General features: G+C 57.7%; 1 protein-coding gene across 1 annotated transcript in view; it reads right to left on the bottom strand.

The window, feature by feature from the left end:
• Positions 1-7,093: 7,093 nt before the first annotated feature.
• LOC104154020 (START domain-containing protein 10) overlaps positions 7,094-9,484 on the bottom strand; it is a 48,795-nt gene continuing 46,404 nt past the window's right edge. Inside the window, exons 5-7 of the mRNA XM_068959849.1 lie at positions 9,254-9,371; positions 8,737-8,789; positions 7,094-8,134 (exon numbers count right to left, since the gene is read on the bottom strand). Coding sequence (XP_068815950.1) covers positions 7,922-8,134; positions 8,737-8,789; positions 9,254-9,371 — 384 coding nt within the window. The 3' untranslated portion in view covers positions 7,094-7,921. The remainder of the gene's footprint in view (positions 8,135-8,736; positions 8,790-9,253; positions 9,372-9,484) is intronic.

The raw sequence follows: 9,484 nt of genomic DNA, 5'->3' as shown, positions 1-9,484 counted from the left end.
TAGGCCAACCCTCCGGGCCCCATCCTTGTCCCCACCCTCCCGGCCTGCCCCCTCCCGGGCGCTACCCCCCCGCCGCGCTTGGCCCCTGCTCCGGCTGCCCTGGGTCCTGCTCCTCTGCCAGGCTCTGCCCTCCTTCAGGTGCTGTCCCCCACCCTCCTGGCTCATCCCCTCACGCTCCTTCCCGCTCTCACCTTCCCTGCTAGAGCCCTGCTCCCCCATCCGCCCCTTGCAAGCCCTCAGACGTGTCCTGTTGCATTGCCGTGGGGGTACCTGGCTGCCCCAGGACTCACACTCTGAGGTTTGGCTGGTGGGGGAGATCTTTGACATTCTCAGGTGCGGCCAGCTCTATCTGCTGTTTTCATCACTAGCCCATGGGCTAACGGAGATATTTACTATGTCCGCAGTAGCCCGGGGCCAGGCAGGGCGCAGGTGCTGGGATGGCAGGATGAGGATCTGGCCAAATTGGAGAAACAGGCTAGAACATTCCTGCCAATAAGGAGAAGCAGGAGGATTGTCACTGAGGTTGGCTGGGTGAATTGTTGGGAACCTGTGAGATAATCCTCCGCTCCTGTGAGGCTGTAGGTGAAACACTTCATCCAGCTCTGGGTGCCCCATGCTGAGAGGGATGCGGAGCGAGATCGGGGAGGCCAGGATTGCAGCAGGGGCTGTGGGTGCAGAGGGGACATCAGCCCCGGGCTCTGCTGCAGAGACTGCAGTGAGGATCTGGCATGGGCTTCCAGTACCCAGGCTAGGTTGCACGGGGTGCCTGGGCTGATGTCCCATGGGGTGAAACTCCCCAGTCCCACAGTGTCCCTTGGGTAGCAAAAGCCAGGAGTGACGCACCCACGGCCTTGTACCCCAGGAGCACAGCTGTCAGCTTCCCTTCTGACACAGTGGAGGGAAGTAGCTCTGCCCCCACAGCAAAGAGGGGGTCCCTCTGGGGCCCCCAAGCACCCAAGGGCCCTCCTGCTCTTTGCACACCCAAGCAGTAATGGGTGCTCAGGGACCGCCCGTCCTGATGGGCGGTACAGTGGCAACAATGCCCAAAGCTGTCGTCTGTGGAGTGATGTAGGTGAGAGCTCTCTGCTCTTAGTCGTGAGCTGATCTGCCTTGAAACCAGTTTTAGGGGGCCAGGGATAGGTTTTCTCCTGCAAAGAGATAGCGCTTTCATCACTGGCCCACCCAGCGGCCTTTAATGCAACCCTTTTCGCAAGAGCCCTGCATGGGCTTGTGGTTACTCCAGCTCTGCTGTTACCCAACCTTGCCCGCAGGGCAAGGGGCACACAGAGGATGCCCGAAGTCAATATCTCACACCCTTCAGCCTTTCTCTGCTCCTGATTGCAAGGCTGATAACCACCCCATGTCCTCCAAGGGCCTGGCTCCCCAGGGACCCAGGGCTGCAACCTAGGCCTGTCTCTCCCTGCCCTGCACCAAGAATCCCTCGAAAAGCCACTGCAGAGGGCTAGGAGTAGTGGTAGCCTCTGGTGTGAGACGGCTGCCCCATACAAGTGTCTATGGATGTGGCTAGGTGTGGAAATACAGCTTCTGCTTATCGCGGGCTTGCTTCTACTTTGAACAAAGCAGAAGCAGAACTCAGCGAGGGCCCAACATGGCTCTCGCCTTCCTCCCTCTTCCCCTTCAGCCAGTCCATCTGGGGTGAGAACGGCACGGGCAGCCCCACAGATCCCCTTGAGGTGGGGTGCAGAAGTGGGGTGCACAAGTACCCTCCGGGCTTGTGCCAGTGCTGGGCAAGTGCCCGGGCCGTGCCATCCTGCCAGGCTCCTCCTCTTTAAGGAAGTTGCATCTGTTTTGCTAAATATAACCACTGCCACTCATGGGATGTTTGCCGAGATCTGTGGTGTGAGTGGCTGGAAGGGCAGAGTGAAGGATGCCAGTAGTGCTGATGGCAGTTTGCATGCCATGTTTTCCATCCCACCTTTCCAAAGGCATTAGTGCCACTGAAGCACTGTCCTTCTCTGGCACCTCTTGCATGGGGCCAGGCCCTGGCTTACCACCATTTGTCATTTCACAGCATTTCAACAGCCCCAGTGTAACCTGCTGCCAGTAATGGTGTTCCTTCCCTGTGTGCCAGAAGAGCAGAGATGGAGTATAGAGATAGGAAACATCGTTCAGAGACAGGAGGGAGATGCTGGGACATCCCCACAGCTGCAAGTCCTATCCCTATCTGGTGGCCTGGCACAGCTAGGAGCAAGGTTCAGCCCCAAAACCCACATCCCAACAGCTGCTGGTGGGTCACTCTGGTGCAGAAAACCATCTACCCTGCTTTCTTCACCCTCAACAGCCACCTAAGAGCTTCGATTGGGAAACCCCCCCCCAAAGTGCTGCTGAAGCAACTCAGTAAAGCCCTTCCCGGTGCCCAGTTCCCATCAGGGGCTGCCCCTTTCCTGAGCCTAGCCGGGAGGAAAGGCCAAGCGAAAAGACCAGGGGTGTTCCCATGCCCCAGGGACTATCCTCAAGCCAGGCAGCAGGCGCACACCCTCATCAGCACGGGGCTGTTCTGGAGGGGAGCAGGGAGCGTGGGCTGGCTTTCTGCACGCGCCGTGCAGAGGAGAGCATCAGGGCACCAGCAGGATGCTGGCAGCTGTGATATTTGTGTGTTGTGGCTGGGTAGTTTCTTGAGAGCTTTCTGCCAGCCTGCTTTCTATGGTGCAGGTTTCAAGGCCTCCAGTTAATCTCTTTGGCACCTGCCAACCTGCTGATGAAGTCTATATTTAGATGATAACCTCCTCGGACCAAGGCAGAAAGCCCCACCACGCCTTGTAGTTTTTGTACAGGAAGGTCTCGCTTGGTCCCTGGCAGAGGCAGATGGATGGGATCAGAAAATACCCTTTAGGCTGGGGGATGTGGCTTTGTGAAGATGCTGGCAAGGACTGGAAAGAGCCCTGCTGAAGGCCAGTCCATGAGATAAGACAGGCTCCTCAGAGGCTTCCTACTGGGCCTATGGTCCTGGCATGACTGATGGTGATGAGAGAGAGAGACTGCTGCCTGAGACCCATCTGTGAGCTCAGGAGATGTCACCTACAAAGCATGAGAGTCCCCAAGGGGCCACGGTCCTCCCATAGCGGCTGTGGCTGCAGAAGGAGCCCCTGCTGCCTGGTGAAGGGAGTGCAGATCCTCCCTTAGCCGGGTTACTTTTGATGCTAGATGCTCAGGACATGCTCGGCCTGGGAGGTTCAAGGCTGTGTTGTGGGGCGCTGGAGCATGCTGTGGTGATGTGTGTGGGCAGGACAGACCACACTGCCCCTGCCCCCATCCATGGGGGCCCCAGCTGACATCACTTGCCTCCAGGCTAATCTCTTGTCCAGCATCAGTTTCCCGTTTCCTTTCCAATCTCTGCATTGCAGGGCGGCTCCTCTCTGCTTGGAGCCAAACAGGAAAAGCTGTCCAGCTGGGATCTCCTGCAGGGCTGCAGCCCTCGCTTGCCCAGCCCTCACCCAACAGGGCCACTGCTCCCATGGCATCCCTGAGAGTGCACCCAGAGGGTCTTGTGTCCTTCCACACCCCACCTAGAGCCCTGCTTTCCCCCTTGCTCAGGCGCTTGAGCGATGCCAATACACGGTCCCCTTCCTGTTTGTGCCACAGGAAATCTAGCAGTGGCATATCATTTAGTAAGAAAATGCCAGTCTTCGTCTCCCTGCACCCCTGGGGTCCATGGTGGCCCCTTTGCCCAGCCCCATGGGTATTGTCCGACTCCCCAATTGGGAAGATGCTGGGCACCAGAAGCTCTGCCATGTCCCAGCACAGGTTGTGGGCCAGTCTCCCTGCTACACCAGCAGCCCCGGCCCTCCCGGTGTGCCCTGGTGCCACCATCAGCCTGGACGTTTTGGGCAGCAGGCTGGCCTGAAGCATCACCTATATCAGAGCCTTGGTGCCACCTTCACCATGGCTCCCTGGTGAGGAGGGATTCTCCATCTCCACCTGGCCTTTGTGTTCAGATGGTTGCTCCTCACACCTACTTAGGGCTGGCTAAAAATAGCCCTGCAGCAAAAGCTGCAGCTTGGTTATTGAAAAGACACATCTGGGGAACAAGAGAGAAAACGCTGCTTCCAGCAGCATTGGGGCTGTGCTGTGATCTTTGCCCCAGCATGCTGGGGGGTCTAGGTGCCAGTGGGCTCTGCCCCACCAGGGGAGCAGCCAGGGTGTTTCATGCCCTTGACCCAGCCACAGCGGCCGTCACAGCTATGATTTCTTGTGCACCCCGTCACAAATATTGGAAAGTGTTTTTTGGGGCAGATTTGAGGCCATGTTGCACAGTGTGATGCTTCCTTTCATGGCACCAACAAAAGTGGCATTGCAAAAAGCTACTCCCTGGCCAGGGTAAAATCATGCCAGTACCTACATGCTGTGGGGTACCCTCCATCTGCTGATGCAGTGGGAGCATCACAAGCTCTTTGTCTCTCTTGGAGGGACATCTGTGGAACTGCTCTGCTCCTCATGAAAAAGGGCCTCCTCGCTCCAGGCATTGCAAGGGGGAAGCCTGCACATCTGCTCCCCTTAGTCCTCAGCGTTTTCCCTGCAGAGGTGGCTTCTCACCCCTGCTCTGCCTGCTGTGACTGGCCCAGCTGCAAATCGTGGGAGCTGGCTGTCCCAACGGCCAGGCTCTCCTCTGCCCCCGCTCAGTACTCTCTGCAGAGAGATACACACATGTGATGTTCCCCTGCAGCTGTGCAGGGGACCCACATGATGTAACAGGGTGCCTAAAGGGGCATAATGAGCATCTGTGCCTGGGCTGCTGTGGTGGGTTTCCAGGCAAACTGGGGAGGAGAAGGGTGGCAGTACAAAGTTGTGCTGGAAGCAAGCATGGAGCAGCAGCACTTGTAGTTTGTGGGGAGGCTGTGAGGGGTAGGGGTGACCAGCAAGCATGAGACTGTGGGGGGGTCAGAGGAGCCACAAAAGTCCTGGTTGCTGGTGGTGACCTGGAAGTAGAAGGTGAGGACACTAAGGAAGAGCCCCACAGCACATCCAGCTGGGCTTCAGGGCCATGCACTCATGGGGCCACCAAAGTCAGGTCAGGTTGCATGCCCTGGGGACTACTGAGGGGTTAGCCCAGCTCATGGGACAGCTTAGCCTCACTGGGAAGAGTAACAGCTTGCTAGCCCCATTACTGCCTGGGCAGAGATTTGGCTGTGAGAGCAGCTCCCATGCCCTGACCATGTCCTCTCATCTTAACCCTAAACCTTGCTAGGCAAGTCTTAGATGAATACCGTTAACAATGATAGCTCCCTTCTTTTTTATTGGCCAAGGCAGATCAGGCTTAAAATTGTCCAAGGTAGAAATCCAGCAGCCGTAGGCAACCTTGCAGTGTGGAGCGAATGGGAGGATAGAGAATCCAGCATTTGTCAGCTCACTTCATCAGTGATGTCCATCTAGACTGTCCTTGTTGTCCAGTGGAAGCTGTTTTGTGCCCATGCAGCCACCCACGCACACATATGCATGGACAGAGGCACAGTGCCTGCATGTGCACGGTCACACTCAGTCATGCACAGGCCCACATCCTCCATGTGTACATGCACACAGGGAGGTTCACAAATGTGCAGTGGTGTATCTGGCTTCTCTCATTGAACTGGTCTGAAATGAGCTCAACATGGTTGCAGGACGTCCAAAGGGTATATGGCCCAGCTGGATGCATCATCAGGATTCAGATTTCAAATTAGAGTGAGAGCAAACTTCCTGATCCCCAGGCAACCCAGAGGGTCCCTCTGGCCTGTTGCAGAGCTCTCGTCATACTAACAAAATAAAATCATCATGACCACAAATCAGAGGCGTGATACAGCAATTAAACATCTGGCTCTCATCTGCTCAGGAGACAGAGGGCATGGGGAGCTCAGGCTCCCTCATCCCACACCTTATTGTAGCCTGAGTTCATAGTCTGGGGGGCTGTTCCTAGCCTGCTTTACACTCTGGTTCACTGGCATGGCATCCTTAGGTAGCATTTGTCCTCCAGGACGTTCTCACAGTGCCTGCTGCTGTGGACAAGGTGTACTTTGAGTTGTGATCCAAGGCCTTGCTCTCCTATTATATTACTGGGGTGGGGGGGGGCCTCCTGTGCCCACCACATCATCGAGGCTTTGCTGCAGCAAGACTGGGGGCAGTATGAGTCTCTGATGGTGCAGAGGGGAACTGGATGTGAACGGTGCCCTCAGCCAAGCCCAGCACCTCCCTTGACCGTGATGCGTCACAGTCAGATGCTGCCAAAAGCACAACACTGGCAGCAGGACAGGAATGGGCTGGCTGCAGAGTCTGTACCCAGGGCCTGGCCTTGTAACCTGCACTGTGGTCAGCAGTGTCCAAAATCCCCTCCACCTTAGGGCAAGGCTGCACTGGGGCTGCCCATGTGGCACCTGAACCCAGGTGAAGCGACATGGAGCCAGGCTCCAAGCCAAGCCAGGGCAGACAGGGTCCTCCAAGAGTGCTTTGCCTAGGGGCTTCCAGTGTGACTGGCACTGGCCTGGGGCAGACTGCAGCATAGGCCTCTGCTACCCCACTGCTGACCCCTTACTCCCAAGTAAGGGATACCCTGGGCTATCAGGACAGTGGTGACACAGGACTGGGCTGTGGCCAGGGATATTGCAATTAGCTGCTCCCTGTCACCATCCCTGCATGGGCTACAGGGCCCTGTCAGCAGGATGGTGCTGCTCTCCTATACCTTGTTCCTCAGCCTACTAGAGTGCTTGGCCAGAGTCTCCTGGGATCTCTCCAGGGATGAGCAGGAAAATGTGGCTGCATTCACTATGGAGCAGGGACCATGGGAACTTCTTTTAGCTCCCATGCTACCACTGTTCTCAAGATCCCAGAGTACCCACCACCCTGGGTCTGGCTGCTCCCAGGCACAGCCTAGCACTGCTCTGGCCCATCCTTTGCTGGATGAGACACTACCACTCAGTGCAATGTCCCCTCCACCCTTGTTCACCTGTGAGCCATGGCCTGGGTTAACACCATCCTGGCCATCTCACCCAGGACTCGGCAGCAAGGAGAACGTCAGGGCATGCTCGGAGGGTGATGCCAGGTGGCTTGCTGCCTTGTGTCAGGCAAGTGCCATCCTGCCCCCATCAGCCCAAAGCTCTCACGCACACAAACCGATCCCTTTATTGTTCTGCTAGAAACCACAGTAGCAGCAAACACTGAGGGAATCCACAAGACAGGTGCGCAAGGTATTGTGAACAGAGACAGTCAAAGCACTGCCACCAGAACAAGCCCCTCACAACACCACTCGGGGAAGGGGTCCCCAGGCATAGCTGGACTGGAGTCTGCCCATGGACATGAGCCTCACACACAGAAGGGGTTTCGGGGAGGGGTGCTCTGTGAGACAGAGGTCACAAGGCCTAGGAGGGAACTTGGTGGGCTAGCGTGCAGCCAGTCTGAACGTGGGGCTGGCAGAGCAGGACCCCAGGCCAGACGGGGTCTATCCAGACCCCACGCTATCCCTGTGCTGCTGCAAAGCCTGAGCAAGAACCCCAGGTTCACCCATAGATCATCTAATTCTGGACCTTTGAGAGATACCAGGGACCAGTCAGAAGGTCTTACAGCAGTAAAGGGATATCCAAGTGGCAGGAAGCCTCCTTCCCTCTCTCACGGTGCACCCAGCCTCTCCTCAGGGCACTCACTCCCTTAGCCAGCTCTGTCACCTGCATGAGGACTCTTCCATGGGCCACCACAGCCCCAGTGCAAGGGGACTAGGGTGCTCTTCTGCCTTCTTTGCAGGACCCAAACTGCAGGCTCCCATGGGCAGGGGGCTTGGCACCCCAGGGGCAGCGTCCTCCTGCCTGGGGTAGTGGGGATCTACGATGAAGGAGCTGTGGGGGCAGACAGATGATTAGGGCCCGGGGGGCAGCCCCCTTGCTGCCAGGCCCCCACGGCTGCAGACAGGCATTGGCCCATGCCCCGGGCCACCAGTGAGGGCTCAGGCCTCGTGATCGCTCATGTTCAGGTGGTCCTCAGGCAAGCCAGTCTCATCGATATTCTCCAGTGAGTCGGCGTGCTGCACCGACAGCTCGTCCAGGCTGACACTGGGCAATGTGTTCTGCTCTGGGTACACCCAGGGTTTGTACTCAGGGTCGTGCTTGTGTTTCCACTCTGGATACTTCAGCCCTGCCTTGTAAATTTTCTTCATTGCCTGTGGGTAGAGCAGGTTCAGCCTGTCACAGCCACCCCAAGCACACGGCATGGTCGTACTCACTCTGCTCACACCAGGAGCCCTGAGCCCCCAACAGGGATGGAGCCTTCCTGGTCCATGGGTACACCTCCCAGCTTCCCTGCTGCTCATTCTTCTGGGGCACTGGGCAGAGGATGGGGGTGCTGGCTTGGACCACCCAGCCCAGGTTCTTAAGTCCCAGCTGCCTGCCCAGTGTATTCCCTGCAACTCCTCTGGTCACCCAGCACTCACTTTGCCTTTACCCAGTGGGCTGCTTCAGGGCAGCTCATCGCCTTATGGGGAACAGGGCTGGGCTCCGACTGGGGCAGTAGCAAGCAGGACTGAGAGCTCATAACCCTGCAGGGAGCAGTATGAGGCTGACCCTGAGCCTGCAATGCTGGTGTTCCTGGCATGCCACAGTCAGGAAGTGGCACGGACACCCAGCATGGGCTCCTGGCAACTTGTGGGCTGACTGTCCTCATAACTGACAGTTAGAGGGTCTCCAAGGGCTGGCCAAGAGCTTTGTCACTTTCACACAGAGAGTCCCCTTCCTCCACCCACTGCAGGCCACACACTTTGCTTACCTTTGGTGCCACAAACTGGGAGACTCGGTTCACCACCCACTTTGGCAGCGACCCTGCAAGATCCCAAAGCCCAGTCACCAAGCTAACCAGAGCCAGCCCCCCGGGAGGAGACACCATGAGCCTCTGAAATCCCTGCCAACTCATTGGCCCAGCAGCAGCGCTTGGCTGGGGTGCCAGGTGCCACCTGATGCTGGGCAGAACTGCAACGGCAGTGCCCACTGGTGAGGTTGGTACATGCTCTCCCTGACCCAGCCCCTGCACGTGCTGCAGCACCCGCTCCGAGAATGAACTGCCTAAGCCCCCTTGGGCTGATGGCAGCTGCCCCACACTATGCCCTGGGATATGTTTCCCCTCTGCCCTGGGTTGTCCCCTCTTCCCAGGGCTCTTCTGGCCCAGGCAGTGCCCTCAGGGTGATGGGGGCACTGTTGGGTGAGCTCTGGGAAGACAGCAGGGCCAGGCCAGGGGAGTGACCAGCCCCGAGGACACACATTCCACCTCCTCTGCTGCTGGCACTCACCTCGGGGGTCCACCTGGGTGAGGTAATAGAGGATGCAGGCACCGGTGCCATTTGCCTTGATCAGGTAGCCTGTCTGCAAGGACACAGCCCTCACAAAATCCTTCCGGGGTGGGTATTTCTGTGGAGAGACGTGACACACCTCAGAGCCTGCTTGGAGCCACTGCCCAGCTCTGTGCGTTGTGCCTCGGCCTGTGGCTCCAGCAACCCTGCACAGGGTCGTGCTGGCTGGAC

This window comes from Struthio camelus, chromosome 13 (assembly GCF_040807025.1).
Source record: "Struthio camelus isolate bStrCam1 chromosome 13, bStrCam1.hap1, whole genome shotgun sequence".
Taxonomy (NCBI): Eukaryota; Metazoa; Chordata; class Aves; order Struthioniformes; family Struthionidae; genus Struthio; species Struthio camelus.
This window is presented reverse-complemented; position numbering and strand designations above follow the sequence as displayed.